The sequence below is a fragment of the Phoxinus phoxinus genome, assembly GCF_949152265.1.
Source record: "Phoxinus phoxinus genome assembly, chromosome: 5".
Classification (NCBI taxonomy): Eukaryota; Metazoa; Chordata; class Actinopteri; order Cypriniformes; family Leuciscidae; genus Phoxinus; species Phoxinus phoxinus.
The window spans coordinates 29,231,824-29,259,585 of NC_136880.1; the positions used below are offsets into that span (position 1 = coordinate 29,231,824).

General features: G+C 36.3%; 1 protein-coding gene across 4 annotated transcripts in view; it reads right to left on the reverse strand.

Annotated features, from left to right (window-relative positions):
* Positions 1-322: 322 nt before the first annotated feature.
* slc4a2a (solute carrier family 4 member 2a) overlaps positions 323-27,762 on the reverse strand; it is a 29,306-nt gene continuing 1,866 nt past the window's right edge. Inside the window, exons 1-25 of one of the 4 annotated variants that reach the window (XM_079613510.1) lie at positions 24,991-25,127; positions 21,016-21,174; positions 15,304-15,460; positions 14,675-14,931; positions 14,464-14,600; positions 14,155-14,387; positions 13,568-13,687; positions 13,075-13,214; positions 12,157-12,213; positions 10,557-10,737; positions 9,459-9,594; positions 9,119-9,308; positions 8,919-9,024; positions 8,632-8,816; positions 7,792-8,008; positions 7,474-7,677; positions 7,225-7,373; positions 6,153-6,347; positions 5,663-5,875; positions 5,466-5,555; positions 4,186-4,352; positions 3,845-4,098; positions 2,556-2,725; positions 2,254-2,427; positions 323-1,914 (exon numbers count right to left, since the gene is read on the reverse strand). In XM_079613510.1, coding sequence (XP_079469636.1) covers positions 1,834-1,914; positions 2,254-2,427; positions 2,556-2,725; positions 3,845-4,098; positions 4,186-4,352; positions 5,466-5,555; positions 5,663-5,875; positions 6,153-6,347; positions 7,225-7,373; positions 7,474-7,677; positions 7,792-8,008; positions 8,632-8,816; positions 8,919-9,024; positions 9,119-9,308; positions 9,459-9,594; positions 10,557-10,737; positions 12,157-12,213; positions 13,075-13,214; positions 13,568-13,687; positions 14,155-14,387; positions 14,464-14,600; positions 14,675-14,931; positions 15,304-15,460; positions 21,016-21,075 — 3,873 coding nt within the window. In that variant the 5' untranslated portion in view covers positions 21,076-21,174; positions 24,991-25,127 and the 3' untranslated portion in view covers positions 323-1,833. Of the gene's footprint in view, positions 1,915-2,253; positions 2,428-2,555; positions 2,726-3,844; positions 4,099-4,185; positions 4,353-5,465; positions 5,556-5,662; positions 5,876-6,152; positions 6,348-7,224; positions 7,374-7,473; positions 7,678-7,791; positions 8,009-8,631; positions 8,817-8,918; positions 9,025-9,118; positions 9,309-9,458; positions 9,595-10,556; positions 10,738-12,156; positions 12,214-13,074; positions 13,215-13,567; positions 13,688-14,154; positions 14,388-14,463; positions 14,601-14,674; positions 14,932-15,303; positions 15,461-21,015; positions 21,175-24,990; positions 25,128-27,762 lie in introns of those variants that run through there. The other 3 variants (XM_079613512.1, XM_079613511.1, XM_079613513.1) reach the window with 3 other exon arrangements.

A 27,762-nucleotide genomic window follows, 5' to 3' on the forward strand; every position in this document is an offset into this window, starting at 1 on the left:
TCTTGTCAGTTTGTCTTACTTCAGGTTACACCGACATACAACTTCAGTTGTAAAATAGCTTTCTAGCATAGTAGAGAGAACATAAATCTTGCACGCAATATAGAGGATATGTGGATCATTTAGTGACATCAATGGCTGATATATTCGGTTATTTTTAAAATTTGACGATATTCTAATGGTTCGAAATGCATTACCATTTGAAATGCACAAATTTTTGTCAAAATGACAGAAAACATTTGAGCACTTCAGCAAGATATAACAACACAATCTCATGATTAATTTGCTTGATGTGTGTAAAATAAAAAATAAGAGAAAAAGTCTTATGTAAAATCAGTTCCATTATTTTATTTTGTTGGGCCTGCATCTAAATATTTACAGAGCTAAAACCAAAACATTCGCCCAAATCATTGACATTCCATAGTAATATATTAATTAATAATCACAAAAATATGTTATTGAACACCTCTTTCTCAATCACACCTGCTGTGTTCTCTTGCTAAGGTCACTTCAGCTTTTTAAAAGCAATATTGTATCTGAAAGGAACAATCGAGTGAAAAAAGGCACTACTACAGTGTGTGGGATAGTTATGAAAACAGTAGAGAACTGTTTTAGAATGGGAACACAATTTGACATTTTTTAAACCATACACAACAGACTAAACAACATCTTAGATGTAGTCCCTTCTTTATAAAATTGATTATTAGCAAGATCATCTTGGTGACTGGAATGTACATGATACATAATTATACCAAATCTACACTTGCTTCTTAATTGTTTACATTCTACATCAGTACCTCAAACAACAAATATTAACCTATGGAACCTGTTAATAAAACTAAACAGTAGTGCAGCGAACAATCAAACCATTTCACAAGTGTGCTTGGAGATATTTAAATCATCAACATTATTCAACATAGCAGAGATAGTGTAAAACGCAACCCTTCGGACTCCATAAAACATTCCTTTTATCAATGACCATGGCATTTCTCTGTCATTTTCTCTCATTCAAACTGGGTAAATAATAATCAACCAATCAATCTTCATGAATTATTTTAACTTTTAAGACTACTTATAAGATTCCCTTAGTGTTTGTGTGATATAAACACAGTCCTCTTTGGTGCTCTGGTGAGAAAACTGGTTTCAAAATAGCTATGCAACCATTTTCAAAAGACAACATATTCACAGTTGTGAAAAACATATCTTTTCATCTTCCAATTAAACTTGTGACTGCAAACAGTGTTTCGTCGCTAGTAGCAATGCTTATAGATATATATTTCTGTTTAGCTACAAAAATATTGAACACACAGACATATACATACATACATACAGTATATGTATATATACACACACATACACAATTTGCATTAATGTTATTCTGTACAGTTGTTCATTTTTAGCAGTACACTATATGCAATCTTCCAATGAAATAAAACAAACTGATAAGCAGTAAAAACGGCTTCATTTTAAATTGACCTTTAAGTGCTTCCTGTACCATTTTGAGCTGACTGGAGATCATAAATTCATTTGACGCTCCACAACACACACACATTACACAATAACATTTCAACTCTGATAAATAAACAGATAAAGTATTAATAGTACAGGCGACAAACATTTCTTCACGCAACAGATACAAGTGACACTGAGCAACTATTCAATACTTTTACATATGTATAAATATAATGTCTCCATGAAATAAGCAAAAACTAAATGAGACAAACATTGATTAAAGAAAAAAAAAAAAAAAAAAAGACAGGCAGTACATTTGGGCATCTTTGCCTGAAAAGAAAGTCAGGCCAGCCCATGTAGTGACAGAATGAGTGAGGAATGAGGTCATACTGGCATTTGCATCTCTGTATATTCATCTTGGCCTTCTCTGTCATCAAATGACGGCTCTGCATCATCCGCGTCAAGCTGTCACACAGACAAAGTCAACAGTGTTACAGGCAATGGGCAAATTAAGATTTCACATTTTAGTATCAGTCTTGTTATATATATATATATACACCTTTATAGCTGTAATACAAGGAAAACTAATATAAATATAAATATAATGAGGTAAAAAAGTTTACATAAGATATCATTGGACACATTTTTAGAGAATGTATCTTAAAAGTTTATTTGTCTTACCCCATTGCCAAATTTAGGTGTAAAACTAAAACAGGTTTATATTTTAGTATTGAACGCACTATATTAAACACCATATCTACAAATATCATTTTGCCTTTAAACTAAAAGAAAAGAAACACTTACACATTGTATCTCACGTTGAGTAAATATTCGGGACAACAGGAACCTCCTGAATGGCACAGTGAGGACAAGGACAAACGGGAAGGCTAAAGAGGCTGCGGTTGACATTACAATCCACAGCACAGCCAGGCACACCAGCTGCAAACATGTGAACAGGTGCATGCGGAGAGTACGCACCTGAAATAGACGAGTCAAAAGGTTAAAGCACAGCTAAATCTGAAGAGAACGGCACTCCCGACCTAATGTCATCAGAATATTGATTTAAGAATGGAATACTGTGATTAGCTGAAATCTCTGAAACGGACCTTGCGGACATAGGTGTGGTCAGGGTGGTACTTCGGTGGCATGAATAGCAGCATCATGCGTTCTGTTAGCTGGATCCCATTGAGAGACATCACTCCCATATAGAGGAATATACCAAACAACACAGCGATAGGAACCTGCCGCAAAAGATCTCCAATCACAATTGAGAGACCTTTGGAAGGAAGAGGGTTTATATACTGTCAGTTTTGAACAACAAATATAAAGAAAATGGGCCACAACTGCCCATTCACTACTAATTTATCTAGAGACGCTCTGATTTAAAAATTCTGGCTGATACCATTAGAGAGCAACTGTCGGGTTCCGGAAGTAAAAACGAAAAAAAATAATTTCTAGGTAAATTGACTTTCAATGATGAATGATAAACCTTTAAAGACAGCCTTAATGTGAACTATGAGGTTGTTAATTAAAAGTATTTACTTCTGTGAAGCTTTTAGCCAGCATTCTTTCAACTTAGTTTTAAAATAATTGTGTTTAACAGCAGATTTCTTGTTGAAAAACTACATTACCCATGTTGCTGTACAGAAAATTCCACCAATTAGAGAGCCAAAACAAGCAAAAAAATGCACAGTCCTGTACCTTTGTATTTTTGTATTTTTATTTTTCAAATACATTTTTTGCTTCGAATAAAAGTTTGTAATGTTATGATTCTCCTTGTAGCTGGTTGGCTTGGTTCATGGCTTATAATGCTTTAACAAATACTTTTTTGAAATCCCTATAGTATAATATCCCTAAAATAGTGGGCGGGCACTGTTGCACTCTATAAACCAATAATTATTTTCATGTAATGGCTTATAAGCAATTAATGGCAGTATTAAAATTCTATAATATTTTGAATACTATTTTGAATTTTAAGCATTTTAAATTAGGCATCATAACATTATAATGTACCAGTATGGAAAAAAATTATAATTATTGTGATATTTGCTAAAGATTAAATTTAATTGTGTTAAATTATTAAAGTATTATTATTATAAAGTATAATATTGAGTAAATTATTATTAAGTATTATTATTAAGTGTTATTAAAGTGTTAAATAATTAGTATTTTAAAGATTAATTTGAGTATTGGATTAAAATTAGATTGAGTGTTTAGATTATGGCAATTTAATCAAAATGTAAATATAGGAGAAATAGGCATGTAACAAATAAAAATCTAATACCAGCCAATTTATACAGTACATCCAATATAAACAAATAGCGATAAACTAAATTGGCGGCTAACCAATATGGTGCAGATATATATTTATCATCCTTGAAATTAAGCTACTCACCTACAAGAAAAGCCACCAGAAATCCTGTTACTCTCTGCTCTTTAACTTCCTGAATTCGAGGTTTGTCACCAGGGGCAACGGCTTTGCTCATCACCGTGAGACTATTCGCATGAGTTACAGAACGAACAGTAGCACCAGTCAACCATGGCAGCCCGAAGAGCGCTGAAATCCCACCCGCGACCACGATGATAAGCAGGTCCAAGTGAAACCCTGACCCCTTAACCAGCATCCTGTCCTTCTTACTCACAATAAGACTGTAAAGGAAAATAAAATAGAGGAATAATGTAATGGAGGTTTTAGTAGGCATGGTCAGATCAGATTAGTGAATGCCTGTGACTCACGTAGTGATCTGAGTCTCCATGAAAATGAGGATGTAGACAAGCAGAGCTGGTAGAATGCTGGCAACCATCATCCAGATGGGGAACTGGCCATCAGAGCCCAGTGGGTGTATAAACCAACCGCGCTTGTCCGGGCTGGTCACAGAGAAGCCATCAGGCACACTTAATTTCTATATAGCGAGGAAAGAAAGACCATAAAGACATGCAGAGATATAAATAATCCAGTCTCTAATCAAATAACAAGATTGTGGTAACTTATAACCCTTAAAGCATGGTCACATTGGCAAAGTTTCACGGGCAAAAAATATTGATAGTGTAGCAATATATGAAGCACAGCTCACAAAGAAGTTCATTTTAAACCAAGCAGCTTTCTGTTGGTCAACATGGCGAATCTGTGTGGGGAAATATTTTACCCTCATACAAAATTGCAGATAATGTGGATTCCTATTAAAAAAATATCTGAACATCGCCTGTGGGGGGAAAAAAAAAATCACTGAACAATAGTAAATGTGACTGCCTCTTTACAAGCACTAAGATGATCGTCTCAAATAGTAAAACCATGGGGATAGGGTAGATGTTTAAAAAGTATTAAAATGTCTTAAATTCCCTTTTCAAAAGTCTCTAAAAAAGCATATTGAAAAAAAAGACTAAAAATACTGTTTTAAATCTTTGGATAGTTAAAAAATGTGTCTTAAATAATGTGTGGGGGGTGGATGTGTGTTAGTCTTTTTTAAATTTGTTATTTTAAAAAAAAGAAACATTTTTCTTTTTTAAGTTTAATTTCCTTAAACATTTCCTACAATTTCAAGTACTTCAAATGTCATATGTCTAAAAAAAAACTTAAAACTAAAAAAAACATGCTAGCGGGATGGTTCACCCATAAAAGAAAATTCTGTCATTTACTCGCCCTCAAGTTGTTCCAAACCTGTATGAATTTCTTTGTTCTGCTGAACACAAAAGATGATATTTTGATGAATATGTAACCAAGTTGATGGGCCCATCAAGTATTTGGTTACCCATATTCTTCCAAATATCTTCTTTTGTGTTCAGCAGAACAAAGAAATTCATACAGGTTTGGAACAACTTGAGGTGTTTAAATGATGACAGAATTAAAAAATGTGGGTTTAATATCATGCTGGTCTTTAGTATTTTTGAAATGTGTAATTTAAAATCTAGCTTGATGTACAATGAATTTGAATGTTTGTGTGGCCAATGCTAAGAATAAACTAGTTACATTATACATTAATCAAATTATATAAACATTTCTTCATGTGTCACCTCACCTGTGTGTAAGTGTCCTTAATGCTGTAGTCCAACAGAACCATGGTGGAGATTGCAATAGGAACTCCAAAATCCCCAATAGCCCTTCGGAGCTGTGTGAAAAATAAGATTCAATATCACTATGGTCAATAACACTTCATCACACACAGAATCAAGTAAATGCTACCATGTTAGCATGAACATTGGGATACTAGCTTACACTGCCAGGGAAAAAAGCGCTGTTCTTGAATTTACGCAGATAAAAGGCAATGAAGAAGGTGCCTGACGTGAGCACCAAGGAGAGGAGAGCTGTGTTTGGCTGGTTCAGCGTTTGAGAGGTAACTGCAGGTCCGCCGTCACTGGTGGGTGTTGGTAAAGCAGTGTCATTTTCTTCTTGCATAAAGCAACCCTTGAGAGGATGATCCATAAAGATCTGCACAGTAGACAAAGACTGTGTGAATATCTGCTAATTGCATTTAAATCTATCTCATTCATTACTGTTCAAAGGTCTGGGGGCAGTAAGAATTATTGATTTTTTTAAACCAATGAATAATACTTTTATTTAGCAAAGATAATGTTACTGTATTTTTGATCAAATAAATACAGCCTAGGTGAACCTAAACATTAAAAACATTTCAAAAACATTTAAAAAATCGTATCAACCCTAAACTATTGAACGTTAGTTTAAACAACAAATAGCATCTCAATACTTTGCCCAGCTTGAAGAAGGTCTCGTAGATGAAGATGAGAGAGATGAGGATGGAGAAGATCTCTTGGGTGAAGCGTGTCACAAATCGCACCAGGAAGCTCCCTTCAAAGGCCACCGTGAGAACTACAATGATGACCAACCAAATTCCAATCCATGCACGTCCTGTCAGAAACTCGATTTCATTGGACCTGCAGAACTACAAACACATTGATTCATGGTCACATTCAGATTTTCCTGCTATATCATTTCATTGAAACGTTTTACACTTGAGTTTGTTTGTGGGGTGAATTCACTAAACAGTTGCACCACTTTTTCATGCAGCAAATCAACATTAAAACAGTCTCATTCAAGTTACACTATGTAACTTTTTAACAAAATGTACAAACTTTTAATAATGAGTCAATACTCAAGACTCGCCTGTGCGTGTCTTTGATGTGTTTATGGTGTGGGTGTGCCATAGATTAGTTGTCACAACGAGCAAGAAAGTTAGACATGAACCTGCTAAATATCGAACCTCCAGGGAATAAAAAAAAAAAACACTGAACAGAGGCAAGTTTGCTGGCAAAAAGAGAACGCAACAGAGCTCGTAATAAAACAAGAATCAACATTGGCTTGGCTTTCGGAGATGGCGAGAACTGAGGGATCGGAAATGTTGTAAAAGCAACGCAGAGATGGCGTTTTTTTTCCCATAACTCAACAGGTGATTAAGGTATTTTATTGAATAGATAATCTGAGTTCATTTTAAAGAGTTTCAATTATAAATTGTCACAGAGACATTGTTCTTCCGCAAAATTGGTATTTTTTTTTAAATGCTAGAGGGCCAAAAGTTACATAGAATACCCTTTACTAAACCGAGTACTAAATGCATTGCAATAGCACAGCGAGTATTTCAATTTAATCAGTCATTTTCAGTCTAAAAACACCATTGTAACAAATTAGGCTAAATATAAATTGCACTTTATTCACAATTCAGTGCTATTTGAATGCAATTTGCTCATAATTAAAAAGCACTATCAGTGGGCGCAATTTGATCTTAGTGAATTTGTATTTATTTATTTATTATAAATACTAACTGAATAGTAGGCCTCTTCAAATACTAGCAGGGGTCCAGAGAAGCCCACCACCAGCAGAGGTTGAGCCCCAAGCAGGCAGAACAACATTCCCTGCATGGCAGTGGCAATAATCAGCTCTGACACACCGATCAAACCATCTGTCTTTTCACCTGGGGAAGAGAGAAATCATTTGATCAGGCAATGGTACCCTGTTTTAGTTGCATCAGAAAAACAGTGCTTTAAATAATAAAAAGAACAACTTTAACTAACCCAATAGTCCTCCGAAGGTGATAGCAGGTGAAAGGGCAGCAAAGTAAATGAATATGACTGTGGCCATGCATTGAGGACTTAGGGCATCCCTAAAATCACTGATGTACTTAGGGTAGCGGCGCTGTGCATCTCTGATAACCCCGCCAAACAGCCGACCCGTCCTCTGAAGAGGATCGTCTATAGGTTTCAAAGGTGGATGAAGAGCTGAAAGAATACATTTAGAATGAATAATAGGGAGATAAAATGGTCACTCAGTACATTTATTTTGGATAACTTATGTTCACTTATGTATTCTGTATATGAGCAAGAGCCTTGTACCCGTGTCCTCAGGGCTTTTAAGTTCCTTGGCCAGTAGTTTGGCCTCTAGCTCATGTCTCTTGTGCAGAATCTCTTTCTGGAAGCGAGCGATAGAATGCAACAGCTCATCTCCTCCAACTTCAGATGGAGGAAGCACAATACTGCAGTCCAGGAAGCTGTTGATTGCTGTCAGCAGGTCCTGGCGCTCATCTGCCAAATATGCCGCCTCATGAAAGTGCTGGAAGGGACGTTCGAAATACCATTTTTACTTAGTGGAAAAATTGGCTCACAGAGCAGTTAGACAACACTACTGTTCAAAAAGTTGGGGTCAGTAAGATTTTGTTTTGTTTTTTTATTAAAAAAAAGTTATGCTTTTATTCAGCAAGCATGCATTTAATTTATTAAATGTGATCGTCAAGATATTTACAATGTTACAAAAAATATATTTCAAATAAATGCTGTTCTTTTGAACTCTCTATTCCTCAAAGAATCTTGAAAAATGCATCTCAGTATCCACAAAAATATATTAATAAATAAACATAATAAATAAACATATTAATATTATTACTGCTTATTATCCCACAAGGGGCATCTTAACTAATTGCCCCTTGTGGGATCAATACAGTTGATTGAACTTGAACTTGGACTTGCTTTTACTGTATATTTGATCAAATAATTGCTGCCTTGGTGAGCATAAGAGGCTAAGAGAAACATTTAAGAAATCTCATCAAACTTCAAAAGGGTCGAGTAAATTCTCTGAAAGTCTTGTTTTAAGGATATATATATATAGAATAAGCCAGAATATAATTTTTTGTTGAACTATCAGTTATTTAATGAGACTTGATAGTCTTATGTGCTTACTTTATCTGACATAAGCGTTGATATGGAGCGGCCGATTTGGTGGTAGTCAACATTGGCACTGGGTGGGCCAAGGAGCACGAATATGAACCGTACTGGAATCGGCACTTCTAGAACTGACTCTAACAGAACTGCTTCCTGCAGTCTCACAAAGGCCATGGTGGGCTGGTCCAGGAAATCCACGCTACCTGTGAAAATCGAGATCATCTGCATCAAGGCTTTAACAGATGTAGTATGTCATATGCCTACTCTTGTGATAGCACAGAGCTAAGAACAGACAGTAAACTCACCCACAAGGACAACAGTCGCTTCTGCATCCTCAGGAATCTTCTCAAGCAACTTTAGCTCATGTTTAGATTTGGCCTTGTGCAAACCAAAAAACTGGGGTGTGTCTTTCTGTGGAAACAATGAGGAAAAGGTCTATTGTTTGTCTATTTTACCTTTCTGTGACTCTGAAAAACACACATACAGACTGTAATGAACACAGTACCTCATTCTTGTCCAAGTCTACACTACCGCGTGACTCAAAGTTACGTAGTCCTCCAATGAGCGGGTCTGTGGCAGGGGGCTCGGGTGCGGCGATATGGTTATTGCTATGGTAATGAGATATGAGAGAGCCAAGGCTGGTTGCAGAGATGTTTCGTTTAAACAAGCTGTGCTCCTTGCCATCACTCGGGTGACTGACAAACAGAAGAACAAAAAGCAGAAGATTCAGCTGCATAATCCAAATGAGTAAGATGTTCCTGAATAGGTGAGTATCTTAAAGGGGATATTATTTATGGCTTTTTGAGATATGCTATTTAATGTTCACATAACCTATGTGAACTAACCTGTGTTTGAGGAGCAGGGCTCGGAGCACGTTGGCTCTGTCCTGCGCTCTGATCTGATCTGTGATAATCATCTGCTCCACAACCTGATGAGCAATACCAGGAAGGGTCTTCTGGTCCAGGTCCAACAACACTGCACCTGCAAAATTATATCATCAATACATCAGACACACCAAAAGACATTGCTTTAAAAACACACCACAAAACATAATTACAGCGAAAGCATTTTAGTTACAAGCTGGCTGAAATAAAGTGCTCAGAATATATTTTAAAGATGCCATATTATGCTCTTTTACAAAGTCTTGATTAGTTTTGTCTTTAGGGTATACTAGAATAGGTTTTCATGCTTGAATGTTTAAAAAACACATTCTTTTTCACTTATACTATGGGGCAGAATGCTTGGATCTGATTGGTTGACGAACGTTTTTAGGTGTGCAATTATTTTCAGGGAAACTCATGGCTAAAGTAGTTTTTTTCCAGGCAGGTGTTGACCGCATTACAGGTCCATTTTACTATGCCAAATGATCTTAATTATTTAACTCTACAACATAAAAAAGAAATTAAAAAAACACTACGACACTGACACAAAGTAAATAAAAATATTAAACAAGAGGATAAATATTATTTCCATGTTTTTTATTTCCACAAAATTACGTTTTATTATGTATGGAGAAAACATACTCTCTTTCTCCCGCTTTATTTAAACGATTTAAATGAGGAATATTGTGAAAAAACTCAAGGCTACAATCAAAGTGTTTCAGGGAATTCAGAGTCTGCGCTTACTGATATAAAGAATAACTAATTTTAGAGTGGACTTTATGCTTTTTAACATTACAGAACTTCTTCATGCTCAAAAGCTAAAAAGTGTTAAAAATGTAAAAAAGCATAATAGGTCCTCTTTAAATATATATGGAATAAAAAGTATATAGGCAAGCAATCAATTCACATATTATATTTTTATAAAATAATTTTAAAACAATTTAATAAAATAAAATATTTAGTATTATATAATATTATTATATAAAATAAAATATTGTTATATTTGATTCAATAATAAAATAATGGTATTTCAGTCATTTCTGTCTCTGTCCTCTCTCTCACCATGTGAAATGGTCCTGCGGAGCTCTAGCAAGCTGCGGAATGAGAGAGAAGCTACATGAGGTTTTCCCCAGCGTTCGGTCTCCTCCTCCACATCCTCCTCAAACTTTATCCAACGAGCCGTTTCCCTCCACTGCATCTCCTGGTTCTTATCCATCACTAACTCATTCAGCTCAACAAACACCTGAGAGAGCACATACACTCATAAATGTATATGAACTTACTTATACACCTTTCCAATACAGCTATTTTGATGAAAAATCATCTGATTAAGTTATAAGAAAGTACGTGTTAATTGAGTCAGGTTTGAAATGCAAAACGTTTAAAGCAAAAAGTTTACAACACATCACAACCTTTAGCAAAAAATTGTACTTATATAGTTCATGCATCATGGCAGGTAATGCTATAACATTTGTTAGAGGAAGCAGACTGTCTCTGCAGTTCTTTCAGACAAGAGCAATCTTTTCAGGCAAGCCAGCCAAAAATGTCTGCATATTTCAACTGTTGTTGTGTTGTCAGTAGAGCTGTTCAATTTGTTGTCCTAAAACTACTTTCAAGCATTTGAAGTTCCCTGAGGAATTTCTAAAAAAAAATTTTTTTAGAATAGAGGTTTAAATTAATGGGTAAAATACAGTATGTGGTTAACACTACTTGAAGAGACTTTAAACTACAAACCTCAGCTGTGAATCCTGAATATGTTGTGTGCTTTGAAAATAGCAATTTAAGATAAGATCCACTGCCATTAAAAAAATTGTGTTTGGTAAGATTTATTGTTTTTGAAATATTATACTCATCAAGGCTGCATTTATATGAAGAAAAATAAAGTAAAAATAGTAATATTGTAAAATATTGTTACAATTTAAAATAAAATAAACTGTTTTAGATTTAAATATATCCTCAACAAATTACTTATTCTTGTGGTGGCAAACAGCAGCCGTTACTCAAGTCTTCTGTGTCACATGATTCTTCAGAAATCATTGTTTAATTGGTGCTCAAGATTTTTTATTATTATCATTATCAATTTTGAAAATGGTTTTGCTGCTTAATATTTTTGTGAAAGGCATTTTTCTGGATTCTTTGCTGAATAGAAAGTTGAAAAGAACAGCATTTATGTGAAATAGAAATCTTTTGTAATAATGTTAAAGTCACTTTTGACCAATTAAATGCATCCTTTAAATGCATCCTTTAAATTTATTTATTTTGGAAAAATCTTACTGTCCCCAAACTTTTGAATGGTACATAATTGACTGGAAAACTACATAAACTTATATCTTTGTGAAATCTGTAAAAGTTTTTAATCCACATAATGACTGCATGTAATTTATGTTGTAGCACAAAACATCAAAGTCTCTTTAAGTACTTTTTAAGAACTTATTTTACTCATAAATCAAAAAAGTACCATTATTTAATAACTGAACAGCTCTATGCGAGTACAGTTTTGCCAGTATGAGCTTGGTTATACAGTTCTGATATTGTGACCATTCTCTGCCTTCCACAACACCAGAGGTACAGATGTGGTATCAGCAAACAAGTGGTAGTTAAACACCACACGCAAGCTTCAGCTGTTCCACAAACCAATCATACCAGCTCTCTGCCGCCCTACCTTCAGCTGTTTGGCATGACGAACCCTGTGGTCCATGTAGCAGGGCCATGATCTCCTCTAATAAACAACAGCAGGCTCAGTGAGCCAATAGTAGTGATACTGCAGCTTTATTTGTACAGCATGCAATCTAAAACTATTACCGTATTTCCTACTCCAAAGCTAAAAGAGTGCAATTTGCTAGATATTTAAACTATTACTGGGTTGATTTCCTAAAAATCTTTTCGTTTGAGCATTTTGACCAGGTAAACACAGAAATATTGACTCAACCAATCGTGTGAGTTTGAGGTGTGGCTATATGTTTGACCAACCAGTGACAGATAGGGAAGTGTCCCCTTTTAAAGTCCCCCTGTAGTCAATAATTGTATCCATTAAAACTAATCTTTGATCACTAAAATTACACACATTTAAACGTTTTTTCCTTGAAAATATTTTTCTTCATGCCTTAAAATAGCTTAAACGTACAGCCTTGCCTCATTTAGTATACGCGGTTATATGAATATGATTATTAGCCCCGCCTCCACTCACTCACACCAGCTCAGAGATTCACCTCTTGACAATCACACGTTGACATGAATGGTTGCAATGTAGTTTGTGACGTCAGAACCACTGTCTTTGGTTCACCGCCGTTTTAAGGAGAACATACTCAGCAGTGGTGGTGACATGGTTTGTCTTAAAGCATATTAAAAACACCACAGACATATAAACAATTGATTTTCACCACAGGGGGACTTTAAGATTTTAATAATCATATTTTTACAACTCCATTTAGTGACACTATATAGACTACACACTTCAGCTTTAAGGTGATACTGATGACATAATATGCAAATATTTTGATTTATTTCATCAATAATGCAACACCTAGAAAACAGCTCCAAGTGGACAGGAGAAAGATTATCTAGTTGGCTGCCGTCTCACCTCATGTGGGGTTCGATCCAGCTTTGTCCGGATACGACTGCTGGTTTCTTTGTGGTCCTTGCCGATGTGAACCACCTGACCTTTGGCGCTCTTCTTAACCAGGTGCCGCCGCACACCAGGAACATCTTCAAACCTGTGACCTGCAAGAAAGCCAGCAAGACAATGTTTAACTAAACCAAGAGTTGAAAACAACAAACAAGTCAGTACAACACTGAATCCATTGTAACACACCAGAAGGTCTGTGAGTATCAGTAACTTAGTGCTTACCTTTCCTTGGCAATACTGGCTACATTACACACAATACTCAGCATCCAAACACAGAAACACAAACTGAAAAACTCCACTGAGCGGTCACTAGAACATGACTCAATTTTATGTCTCAAAATGATCTATTGTTTGGTCAAATTGTCTGTATATTCAGCACACACACACACACACACACACGGATACAAAAGAGACGTCAAAGGCACGGTTGTAGTGGGAAGCTCTGTACCCTTTGAGAATGTCCACATTCCTGAATCACAGCCATAGATGGTTAGATGTACAGACTGAAAACATGATTTATTCTCAGAAGACTGAGAACAGAAAGGTAAATAAAGAAGTCCTTTGTAACCTTAGAAAAAACAGAAAAGAAGCTGGGGAAACAAATAAATTTTCCTGCACTCAAAACACGTCATTGATGATCTATGATCTACTGAAATGCATACTACTTAATACTGAAAAACGATCTAACTAAAAACCAATATAATATAATATATCATATATAATAGTATACTATATACCCTAGGCCTAGAAGACATTTAAACAGGTTTCAGGGGAATTTCGGAAATATTTTATTATATTATAAATTATTAAATATTATTTTTTTAGAACATTTAACATTTAATAATTCAGTTTTATTACAAAAGATTAATATTTCAAATAAATACTTTTCTTTTTAACTTTTTTTATTCGTCTACTCGTTTACAGTGCCTAATATAATAAAATATAATATATTTAAATATAAATAAATGTTAAAACTCTCCAGTCCAGTCTTACATTGTCAAGTTAATGTCAGATTGTACACAAACACATACTCACTCTTAATGCCATCCAGGTCAACCGTGGCGAGCGTCTGTGCCTCGCTCTCGTCAGTGGGCATGTGTTGGTAGTGTGCTAGCGCAGTGCCCGTCATGTTGCCCGTGCGGCGGCGCTCCTGCAGATCATAACTGCGGCCGAGCTTAGAGCTGCCGTCTGGAGAACTCAAGCTTGGAAACAAACATGGTGCGGACACTCGTCTGCCATTGGGTAGATTACGAGCCCAATTTCTGCCCCTGCAAAGTTAACAGAACAAGGTTAGGGTGAGCACATACATGTAGGTAATCTATGTGTGCGTGCGTGTTCACTTACACGGTTGTTGCAACATCTTCTGGGATGCTGATACTGGTGTGAAGTGTTGAATGGGGTATAATTGACAGTTTTCGATGAGGCGAGGCTTTACCGTTCTTTTTTACAGTGGAGTTGGGGTCATCTTGTGATACAAAAAACTGCAGGCCGAAGAGAGAAAGGTTAGCAAGGTCATAACATGTTGTGTGTGTATGTGTATGTGAGCCTTGATTACCTCTGCCCGCTCTACCACCTCTGTGTCCGTGTCCGGTGTAGGTGTGGTGGTGACATTGCCCTCTCTGTCCTGCTGGCTGCAGGAATCTTCATCCACCTCTTCATCCTCATCATCCTCATCTATCGGGGGAGCTGCTCCCATGGATGAACTCCTCCTCCGTCCTGAGTCCTTCCGTTTCCTCCCGGGCTTTTTCCTCCGGCCCTCTGGGAGGTGTTTAGACAGAGGGTGGTGAACGTGTAGAGAGGTGTGACGGTGATCTACAAATACCACAAACATCACAGACTTAGAAGAGCCTCACCATGGAGCCCCTTAAGGGACATGGTGATGGTAAAAAAAAAAAAAATAGATGGGAGGAAATAGTGTGTTCTCTCACAAAACTTCTCCGTTCCCTCAGAAAACTTTTGTGATGGAAATAATATGAGGTAGGATGAAAACCTATATTTCAGGCTTTGAGAGTGAATGCAAAGATTCTCAGGAAACACAATAGTTTTGGGAAAGAATGCTAAATGTTTTGCCAGAGACTGCAAAGTTTCTCAGGGGAACACAATTCTTATTATACTCCCATCTAAAAAATATTCAAATTTGGAGACAAATAGCTCAATTTTATAAATAGGGAGTCAAGCTCTCACACTCAAAGTCCTCCTCATTAAATGTGCGGTGTTGTTCGATGGGCACGCGCGGGGCGGGAGTGAGGATCTGCTGGAAGCGCTGCACTCCCAGAGTCTTGTTCAGGTCCCCTTCGTCATCATCGTCACATCGCTGGGGGGGAGAATGCACTGCAACAGGCTACACATAACCAGGGAGAAAAATATTAGCAGACATGCATTCTCGGGTTCCTCAATTTATTTTTATATTATAGCCAGGTAAGACTTTTTATAGCACATTTAACACACCATGGTAATTCAGAGTGCTTTACATAATACAATGATTTAAGAATTATCATCTAATAATCATGACAGATGCATAAGAAAACAAAACAAAAAGTTATTTAAGATGTATTAAACACAAATAAGGAGAAAAGAGAAGAAAATATATGCTGCCGTTCAAAAGTGGGATCTGTAAGACGTCTTATTCTCACCAAGGCTGCATTTATTTGATCCAAAATACAGTAAAAACAGTACTATTGTGAAATATTACTACAATATTACAAAAACCTCTTATTCTATTTCAGATAAATGCTGTTCTTTTGAACTTTCTATTCATCAAAGCATCCTGGAAAAAAAATTGTACACAACTGTTTTCCACATCGATAATAATCAAATGTTTCTACAATGATTCCTGAAGGATCATGTGACACTGAAGACTGGAGTAATGATGCTGAAAGTTCAGCTTTGCCATCACAGGAATAAATTACATTTTAAAATATATTAAAATAGAAAATTTATTTTAATTTATAATAATATTTGACAATATTTTATTTTGGATCAAATAAATGCAGCCTTGCAGCGTAAGAGACTTCTTTAAAAAAATCTTACCGATCACAAACTTTTAAATGGCAAGATAATACTTTGTATAAATATTATATAAATACAATACAAAAGACATTCTAAGGAAAGACCAAAAAAAGGAAATTCCATCATAAATTAATTATTCCAATTAAACTATGATAAACAAACAAACAAATACAATTTATCACTGATTGTTGTAATATTCAATAAACAAGCTATGTGGTCCATACTTATCAATACTGTAATGTATTCACGCAAGAAAAGCCCAGTACAAGGAACAAAAATAATGTGGTAAAACAAGGGCTCAAGGTTTGCCAGGATAACCCTTGCTAGTATATGCTGGAACTACACAATCTGGCTCCAAAATCCACTGACTGCCATTCAACATTGCCTGTGCATTCTGATGAAATACATTATTTTGCAAACAACACTTGATTTGCAAATATTTTGTTAATTTAGTTTTTTGTTTTTTGTTTTCTTAAGAAATAATGAAATGTACTTTTGCCTTCAGTGAATCAGTGTTGTCATCAGCCAAATAATCAGTCACACTGCATTTACAGCTCAGGTGACTGGTAAAAAGAAAAGTTGGATGCAGAAATGAGTGCTCATAAAGTCAGATTTCAAATCACACACTTCCAGGGGTCTTGCGCCACTTAATTACCTGCCAATGACATAAAAGTGAACGCAAATGGATTTCTTCCTCCAGGTATTGCACAGTACATTACATATCTGTATATGTTTATGGACGTCTGCTCTCTTTCACTCTCTCTACGCTCATTCTCTCATTCCGTGTCTTCTCCCCCGCTGTCTGTGGTATGCTATCCTGAGGATAAACTAAGGCTTGTGATCTTGTGCTCAATTTAATTCAGTGTTTTGACAGGAGGGGCCCTGTCCGGGTAAAACTAACATGCCCACAGATACCAGGCTCTGGCACGCACACGCTTAACCAAGACACGGCATCAAGTAGTTCATCCCCCCTATGCCACAGAGAGTGAGTCAACACTCCTACAGCCACTCACAGAGGCTGTTACTCAAGTAGATCATGAAGTCAAGTTCGGGATGCTAAACGTGTCGAGGACACAGATGAAGCATTGTCTTCCTTATAAAGCTGTTGGTTAGCCTTGTTAAGAAGCCTGGTAAGACATCAGAATACCAAATACCCAATGCTGTGGACCAGAAAACACAATACACAGTGACCAGCTGACAGTCAGGACACCGAAAGGTATCTGCAGTGTATAACCATGGCAACCACACTAGGTAGCTGTCAAGTAAAGGAAGCAGCATGAAGTAATCAGACACTTATCTACACCCCCAGCCTATGACATCATCGGTCATATCTATAGTCAAATCCCGATCCCTTACACGCGCCGTCTTCTTCTTATTTGAAGAACTACCAGTTCTTAAGAAAAAAATACTGTGCCTGAAACCACCCATTCACATGTCTAAATTTGGTCCGTCCAATGACATTTCACCTTTCACACGTCATTTGCATAATATTTTGGAACATAAAAGAAGTCAAAATATCAAAGCTGCTTTTCTCAAAACAACTAAATTTCACTGTATATCAAGTAAAGTTGGAATACTTGATATATCCCTTTGATCCCATTCCACCAGACCCAAGGACTGTTCACACAGAAAGTTTTTGCTCTGATTTTCAATTGTTTTTCTTTTCTATGTAAACATGCGCAAGATGGACGATTTTTGTCTTGTAGCTCCACACTCTATGGCCTTGTCCCAAATGGCACACTTCATATTCACTTTCGGTCTTGTGGACTTACAATGGCTCCCGCGTGGGCGTGTCCGTTAAGTCCGTGAGACCGTAGGGTACGTGTCCCATTTGTCGTTTTATCTCTCAGAAGGGTGCTCGTGAGCGCCCCCTCTGCGATCGATTTGCGCCCTCGATGCGCACTTTTTCCGAGTCCGGCTCCGCAGCAGACTTCTTCCCGACAGTCAAAGCAGGCGTTATACGTCACGAAAGTGCGGACTCAGAGGAAGACCGCGAGTGCTTAGGGTGCCATTTGGGACAGGGCCTATGTGGGGTATTTTGAGCTAAAACTTTACATACACACACTGGGGACATCAAAGACTTATTTTACATCTTGTGAAAAGGGCATTCTACCACCCCTTTAAATATCAAACATGGATGGAACTGATTGTGTACGCTTAGAATCGTATATTATCCCAAATCCCTAAATCCCTAAAGTTGTATGAAAATACGTCCCTGGAATCTTGTTGTGACGCCCTGGTTAGGACCTCATGCACCTGGGGAATCAGTAGCAGTCCTACCTTGGTGCCTTCGGCGAGATAAAAAGTATGTGTACTTACTTACTGCTACTGGTTCCCCAGGTGCATGAGGCCCCTGTAAACACACACTCACATTCCACCTTTCTGATTTGGCTCTATCATGGACACCTGACTCAAATATTTCTGATATAACTCAAAGTATTGTGTTCCTGAATACTGAATTCTCTACACAGGGTTTTTCTTTTTTCTTTACAAAGGATGAAATGTGACGCTCCTATCACTTCACTTCCGTCTCTCCATCTACACAGTGAGAGACTCATATTGACTTACATTTTCCCACAGAAGTGAAATTGCCTCTGTGAGATCTGAGCACCGTTTTAATTTCTGGAACAATGAATGAATGAGCTGCGATCCTGCAGAATTACATGATCGTTTTACCAGAAAGAAAATTACTTCACACAGAATCCGCTGATTGACATTTGTTCTCATCTCATCTCATCACACACACAAAAAACCTAATCGTCTGCATAATCTTCAAACACCATCTAATCACACTTCTAATCAGGTATTAAAATTACGTTTTAGGATGTTCCGTCCCACCCACTTTGAAGAGATCTTTATTTTAAGAGCCATTTCCTGTGACAATTTCCACTTTATGTATGAAATTATATAATAAACTGACATCATTAGAAGAATGTTAATCAACTGCACTGAATTTTTTCATTATTTAGGAATTTTGTCTGGTTTTACATAAAAATACATATTACTGACTACACTTCACTTATTATAGTTAAACATTATTTTCATAGTTTATGTACTTAAGTAAATTATTGAAATTAAGGAAATATGTATTTCACAATAATAATATAGTTTTATGAATGAATTACATATTTTTAAAATAAATTAGGTTTATGCCTAGAACAATTTCAATGGGGGTAAGAAAAGTATAATCAATTCAGGGTTTTCTGAAAATAAGTCTTAATTGTCAGGTTTCACAGACAAGGCTTTTGTCTAGTCCCAGACTAAAATGCATGTTTGAGCTGTTTTAACTGAAAGCTTGCTTGCACTGACATATCTTAAAATATATCAGTGCCATTGTTTTGTCTCAAGATGCACATCAAGTAATGTTTTTTCTAAGGCACGTTTATAAAAGCTACTTAAATGTCCTAATTGAACTAAGGCCTAATCCTGGCTTAATATAAGCCCTGCATGTGTTACAAAATGTAGCTTCTGATGCAAATGTATCTTGTTTAAAGCTATTTTTACTATTAAACAATACAAAAAATATATTTGCAGTGTGTGTATCTTGTTTGCAACCCTTGTTTCTCTGTATATTAATGCAATTTTCACTGCAACACTGATATATAACCTAAATTAGAAGACATTTAATCCTGGTTTCACAGACAAGGATTAGATTAAGTCATGACTAGGCCTTAGTTTAATTGGGACATTTAAGTAGCTTTTTAAATGTGCCTTAGAAAAACATTACTATTGTGCATCTTGAGACAAAACAATGGCACTGACTCATTTTAAGATGGCAGTGCAAGTTGCTTTCAGTTAAACCAGCTCAAACATGTATTTAGTCTGGGACTAGACTCAAGCCTTGTTTGTGAAACAGGGGGTTAAAGTAATTACAGTCTTATTCCAGTTAAGTTTATTATTTAAGGAGCTATTATGCAACATTATTCACACTGAAAAGTCATCAATATGAGCCTTGATCAATAACAGTTTTGTTAATAGTAGGTTTAAATTCTCGATTGTCACTGCTGAGCGCCCCTGTACCCACCTTGAGCGTAAGGAGGAAGTCCATTAAGCCACGAGGAGCAGAAAACCACCCAGATAAAGGCTAATTAAAACACTACAGTTTCTCAGGGACATATATAAAAATATTTAAAAACCAAGACACAATCGGCACAGCATGTCTTCATCACAGCTGTATAATAGCACAACATGTTCCTCAGATGTAAATTGATTTCTGGGTATGGCACATTAGGTGGCTCTGTCTCCATGGTTACACTGATTGTTTTTAAATCTTATTCTAGTGAATCAGACCTGAGGAGAATAAATGGCAATTGTTTCAATAAGAGATCTGACCACTGCTAGAGTCTCTACAAATCAGCCGAACAGGAACTTAATGATGTTCCTAAACATCACTGTGCATTAAATTGTCAGAATATTACCAATACATTTTCTGTGTTTTTTTTTTTGTGTGTTTTTTTTACAGTGGATACAGTGGAACTACAAAATGTCTTTCTATTGAGCTGTGCTTTAGGGCTGTATGCCAAAAACTCATACAACGGACCAGTGTAATTAGATACACAAGCAAAGGACTCTTATGAGTCTGTTCAAAAACATACAGCGCAACCAGTGTAGTCCGATTCCCGAACAGAATGACTCTTTATGATGCAGTTCTTCTATGAATAGTTCAAAAAGACGATTTACCCATTTGAATCAGTCTGAAACACTTCCCTGTATAATTTACAGCAGGAATATGCCATAAAATAGTAATCAGGGTCATTGTAAACTCGCCAGATTTACTAACATTTAGTGTGTAATATGGATGTAAAACTCGTACAGCAAAACGTATGACTGCTTAATGATCATCATAGTCTAAAAATTAAAACATGAACAAGTTAAAAAATTACTTACCAAATGTCTTGTCAAGCCTGCGGCAGAAGGGACGTCACTGGCGTCCTGAGGGTCACTCATTGCTTATGGTCAGGTTTGTGGGTGATGCTGTAAAGTGCGCTGGCTTTAGCCCTTTTCTCTTTCACTCAGACTCAACTGGGAACTTTCGGGCAGCATAACCTGATGTGATACACAGAAAAATAAAATATTCTTGGTTAAAAGTTCCATGACACATCGATTTAAATAATATCAACAATGACATTCAGCAATGTCTTAGAGACAACCTTTTTTTTTTTTTCCTCAATTACGTTTATTTAGAAATGCAGCACTGAGTAAGCTCTCAATCCTAAATGGCTATTAAAGCCTGTCCATTAATGGCTTTAAAGCCCTAAAGTAAAGATCCATATAGTTAAATAGTAACATAAATGATCAATTCTGTGAATAGCTGTAAATGCATATTGCTGGAAGTCTTTTAAAGACCCAGTAGAACAATTTTCTACTGGGCATTTCTTATATGGCATTTCATTAGATTATGATGAGAGTAAACCACACAATAATTTGTACTCATATAAACGATTGCAACATCACATATGCACATTCTCAAGTTTAAAAATACATTCTCAATTGTGAAATATAAATCATATTTCCATGAAAGGCATTTCCCCATTCTTGAAATCTCAAGAAAACTGAAAGCTAGAAGATGTGCTTTTCGATGCTATATTTTATCTTCAACTTGGTGTTTGTACGCTCCATTAGAGAGATATTCAGACACTGTAAATCTGTCTGAGCATCAGTCAACAACAAGGTCAAAGCTCATATACAATATCACAGTAACAGCATTTCATATAAATTGGCCAGGTCACAGGAAATTCTGCAACATTTGTCAATGGAAAACACCAAAATTAGAAGCCATAACCTTATTCAAATCGATAAAGATGTAGGCAGGTGTAAGATCACAGTACGTGAAAGGTCACAGTACGTGAAAGGTCAAATAATGCATTTCTTCCTACAGAACCATCAGTACTTTTTAAAATATTCCACTTATAAAGAACAGATTAACACCGAGCCATTACAAAAACGATATGGCAATTCAAAAAAATAAAGAGAGAATAACATTGGAATACAAACACCTTCAAAATAATAATTCATACCTGTGAAGGCCTAAATATGAGAAAACATTGCCACTGCAGTCTCAGCTTATCTACTTCCCCTGACTCTTTCTTAAAGTTTCCTGTGGCACCCTCCATTCAAAGGTTAAGTAATGTGTGTGACGTTGGTGAAGCATGCACTTGCCTAAACAGAGAACACTTTTTTTCAAGGCTGAGTAGTTATAATAGCTGGAGTGCATGTGCACTGTTTCCTTTATTATTAGGACATAAAGTTCTTCAAAGATTTTTTTTTACAAATGTTATTTGCATCAACGTACCATGTTAAACTGTGCAATGATATGGTTAAGAACCATGTGTTGAGGATATGACCACATTGTGGTGAAGGTGCCCTGTTCGTGCACTTGTACTTCATTTCCTGGTTTCACAGACAGTGCTTGATTCTTAAAATGCATGTTTCAGTTGTCTTAACTGAAAGCAACTTGCACTGATATACCTTTAACTATGTCATCGCCATTGTTTTGTCTCGAGATGCTCAACAGTAATGTTTTTTTAAGGCATGTTTATAAAAGCTACTTAAACGTCCTAATTTAACTAAGGCCTAGTCCTGGCTTAGTCTAAGCCATGTCTGTGAAACCAGGTTTTTTAAGAGGGCCTTTTCCTTTAATGACAGCAGTACTCAAGCTGCTTTAAAGGCAGGTGATTTATGTGATCTGTTCCAGAAATATTTTTTGTTATGTTGGTTGAACGTCTCTTCACATCATACAATCACTGAGTAAAGTGGTCTAAATGTATTTAAATATCGTCTGTGAAAGACGTACAGGGACAATAAAATGCTCATCTAATCATTGCATTCGGACGTGTCCATACCTCCGCGCACCTGGTCGCACAGACGTCACACATCATCAGCGCTTTCATACTATGCAGAGTTAGACAGACGTCAGTCACCGATCACCTTTTACATTACCTCCTGAGCCAAAACAAGGAGCTTATGCTGCTTTCACGCTATAACTACCGTAATTGGGAAGAGATGGAAACCTGTGATGTTATACTCGGAGCAGTTTGTGACTCGAATAATGCGTTTCAATGGACGACGATCAACGACGATATGAATCTGCAGCAGTCAGGTAGTACAGGTCAATGCTCTTTAAGTTGTTTATGTTATTGGGATCTTATCTTATGCTTTTAAATTAGCTTGCTATGCTAGCCTCTCCGAAATACCCTACCTTTAACTCCACATGTTTGTGCAAAACCTGATGATCATGTCCAGCATGATTTGAGAATGATCCAACAAGAAAATCTGTCCTTTTATACAAAGGATGGTCAATGTCCTCAATTTGCTTATTTGAAGACCTAGAAATATTGTACAATCTCAAATATTTCACAGCATCTCTTTGCTTAATTTAGTTTTTTTTTATTCAAAATTATGCTTTATGTGCAGATTTAAATAAATAAAAAGATTTTCAATGTGTCCTCAAACAATAATGCACTAGTTCGCTTACCTTTTCTTTGTTTTAATTGTGTCAATATTTTTTTGTTTTATATTATTGTCAAATGTTTCTTTTCATTTATATTCAAACAAAAAAGCCCAGATTTTCAATGTATCTGCAGACTTTTGGGTTCCACTGTGTGTTTGTACTCTAAAGGTGACTGAGGACAGTGATTCAGCAGAGATGCTCCCCAGAGACTATTTGAACATCCACACTGTGAGGCTTATTCTTATGCTGCTCATATACCACTTCCATGTGAACGTTAAATACAGAAGTATGTGATATAAATTATAGTTTCTAACAAAACAGTCCAATAGTGCAGTTTCTTTACAGCATGCAATTATCGCATAACATTGCCTATTGCTATGTCATTTGTGCTATTTGCCTGTCTGATGACACTAGACAGTCGGAAATAGAAATAAAGTCAGAGCCGTGTAGACACTCAACATTGCATTACATAGATAGCACTATCTTTAGATTCTTCTGCATTTACATGTATTCACTTGGCAAAGGGATTTATTATCCATTCAAGCTGAAGCTAATATATTTTATCAGTCCATGCATTCCCTGGAAATCAAAGCCAAAATCTTTATGTTGCTTGCTACTATTTGAGCTACAGGAGCATTAAATAGAGCAGATTTGTTAATGAGAAAAAGCAGCTGTTTGTCAGAGTAAATCCTTCAGTATTTCAGTCCATTAGAAGAATCACTGAGTCATCTAATGATCTTAATCTGGGCCAAAGTCATTGTTGCTCTGATACCAAGAGTAACTCTAGATCCTCATCTTCACTAGGCTGGATATACACAGAGGATGAGAGGCCAAAGAGAAAGCGAGAAAGAGACAGATCTCTCACAGTCCAATCATAACAACAACAACAAAAACAGGCAAAAACGTCACTACGATTCCTTCAAGCATATTTCCAAGCGTGTCATTCCTCTCTCCCTGATAGTGTGCGCGAAATTGAAAAATTCCAGCAGGAAACACTTTGTAAAACAGGAAGGGCTGCAGTTCAATTCAGCAAAATACAACTGCAAACACTTTATGAGGCTGTTCTTCTACAAAAATATGAACATACGCTTTCTATGAAAATGAATATCCAACAGAAAATCAAAGACATCAAACTAATGGCTAACTTTTTTCAGTGGAACATAAGAAGATATTTTGGAGAGCATCTCAGTGCATCTTATTTGTCCATACCATGAAAGTCAATAGTTACCTAAATGGTTTGGTTAACAACATTCTTGTGTTTCCATGGTGTGGAAAAAAAGGCGTACAGGTTCAGAACAACATAAAGGTGAGCATAAGGATAAAATGATTTTCATTTTGGGGTGAACTATCTCTTTGTTTTATAGCGAAGAAAAGCTTTGCTAACAGAGAAACAGAGTAAGAGACAGACTTACCTCAGAATGCTCACTGCAGGCAGACTACAGCTACAGCAGTCATTGTAGTGTGATGGCAAACACCCACTGAAGCCAAACAGCCACCGAAAGACAGAGAAAGAAAAAGACACAGAGGAGGAGGAGGGACAGGAGGTGAAAAAAGGCAGTGATTGGAGAACAGAAAAGCTGTTCTGGAAGTAGAAGCACACTACATTTTACCCTAACCTCTCTCTGTCCCTCTCTCTCTATCTGTCACACACACATGCCGTTCACTTCCAACCTTGAGGCACCCACTGATAGCTGTCCCTCCCCCCTCGATTAAGTTTCCTCCTTTAGCCCTCTGACAAACATGTGACCGACGGGACATGACTCAACAATACAGCTCTATGGCCTTAACTCCAAGAATCATTTGAAAAGATACACACATCCAAGTACATGTTTTTATTTTATTAAGTGTGCACAAAAGTGACAGTTTGCAGTTGCATATGCATTAAACAAAGTTGATTTTTCTATTCACCGATTCATTTTGACTATATGAAAGAATAGCAGTGTTGGATACAAAATCTGAAATGTGTCACCGTAATTTTTTCACGATAGACGAAATGAACACTTTAAAGAAATATTCTTGGTTCAGTACAAGCTCATTTCAGAGCATTTGTGGCATAATGTTGATTATTATTTTGACAAAAAAAAAAAAATGTCCCCCCAAAAAATAGGTTGCATTAAGTAACCCCTTTACAATGGAAGTGAAGGGGCCCAATCTGTAAGCGTTAAAATACTCATTGTTTCAATAGCAACGTCACAAGACTTAAACAATATGCGAGTTAACATGTTTCTAGTGTGAAAACAACTGTATATTAACCTTTTCTGTGTACTGTTGTATCCAGTTTTACAACCTTGTTTCTGAAAAAAACATAAACCCTTAAACAACTGAATGACATTAACAGGTTTACAACTCAAATAATACATATAAGTAATAATAATAAGTTTTAATTTTAGGATTTCTGCTTTTAAATCCTCAAAGAATTGTCTCCATTCACTTCCATTATAAGTGCCTCATTCATTGTAATCCATTGTCATTTTTTTCTTAAAGAAAACGGGAGATGAGTCTTTTTTTGTCATTGTCAACACTATGCCACAAATGCTGTTTATTAAGCCTGGAATACTGTTGCTGTTGTATTGAGCCTGGAATATTACTTTAAACTAGTTATTTGATTGACTAATCCTTTAAAGTCGAGAGTTAAATTATGAAATAATAAAATATGGAGAAGCTCAGTAGCTTTTCTAGCCAAAACAAGAAAATTTAAGCAAGCAAATTCGCATGCTTCTTCTATCAGTGGAGATACGCTTTATCCTGATAATGACCTCAGCCACCACTGGACGTTACTAAGTCTCTGTGACAAACTGCAGTACAACAGTTTGTGTTTAACTGATTATATGTCCAGCACTGTTCTAGGAAATTTGCCTCATATCTTTATTGTTTCCTGAGGTTATAGTCTTAATTGCAAAATGACGTCTTCATAACGCATTTAACATATAAACGTAATCCTAGTCTTGAACATTATGAAATAATGGATAACCGTGATCCTGCGATGACGTGAATTCACGGCTGAATTGTTCCACAACATGCAATCCAGCCACCAGCACTGAAACAGTACGTTTTAATTTCATATTACAAGGATGCTATTATAACGGTAAATTATAACTGAACACTGTCATTTCCTGTTTGACCTATGCAGATTTTCTTTTCATAAATACACCCTGATGCATTCAGCAATCACGACAAGGGTTTGGCCACAAGCTGATTCTGTCTGTTTTCTGATTATGGTACTTGAGAAAGTCCCAGTACAAACCTTCGAAAAATCAAAGCAATAAGCATAAAAATACAGGTATTTAAGTGCAAATGTTATTATGCTGATTAGATTAATCTGTATAAACAAATATGTATATCCACTAGCATTGTGAAATTAATAATATTGTTTATTATGAAATATTATGCAATAAAAACTGGAACTGTAAATTGGAAATATGGCATGAGGGAACAAGCAACTGGTGGGCTTATTATGGACAATTAGGTTTATGGTTATCCCGAAGCACTGTCAAAACATTTTTTCAGCTCCAGCAGCTGTGGTGGGAGCAGAAGAAGGGAGGGTGCAGGGTGTTAGAGGGAGTTATTTTTACAGCGACAAATATTTGTTGTTAAGGTCTTCATTTACAAATGGAGTTATCTCAAAAACAAGCCTGCCAATTCCCCATTCAGCAACCATCCATAATGGCAAAGTATATTTAAGTACGTTCCGATGAACACTGCTCTGCAAAGTCAAACTGACCTGAAAAAATAAATCAATGATCTGGAAAAACAGTAATTCATAATGTCTATTTAGTAAGCTAACCTAATAACAAACCAAGAGAAAATCTGTGTACAATGAACAGTGCTTGACCATGTTTACATGCACATCATTGTCCAATTAAGATCCACTTTTAAGACTTTATAAAAACTATATTTGGTTACACTTTATTTTAAGGTGACATGGTTTTTGTACTTACTCAAATAGTAGGCTACTGAGTAATATTAATTGACTACATGATGAGAGTTACGGTTAGGGTTTGGTTCAGGGTTAGTAACTTGTATGCATAAATTATTGTTGTAGTAGTCTAAGTAGGCTAGCCTACATGTAGTTGGCTATGTGTTATACGTCACCTTTAAAGCTGCAGTCCGTCGTTTTTCCTCTTTGTCGCCATCTCTGTTAGAAATCTGCAATTGCAGTTATTCGCGGAATTATTAACTGTGCG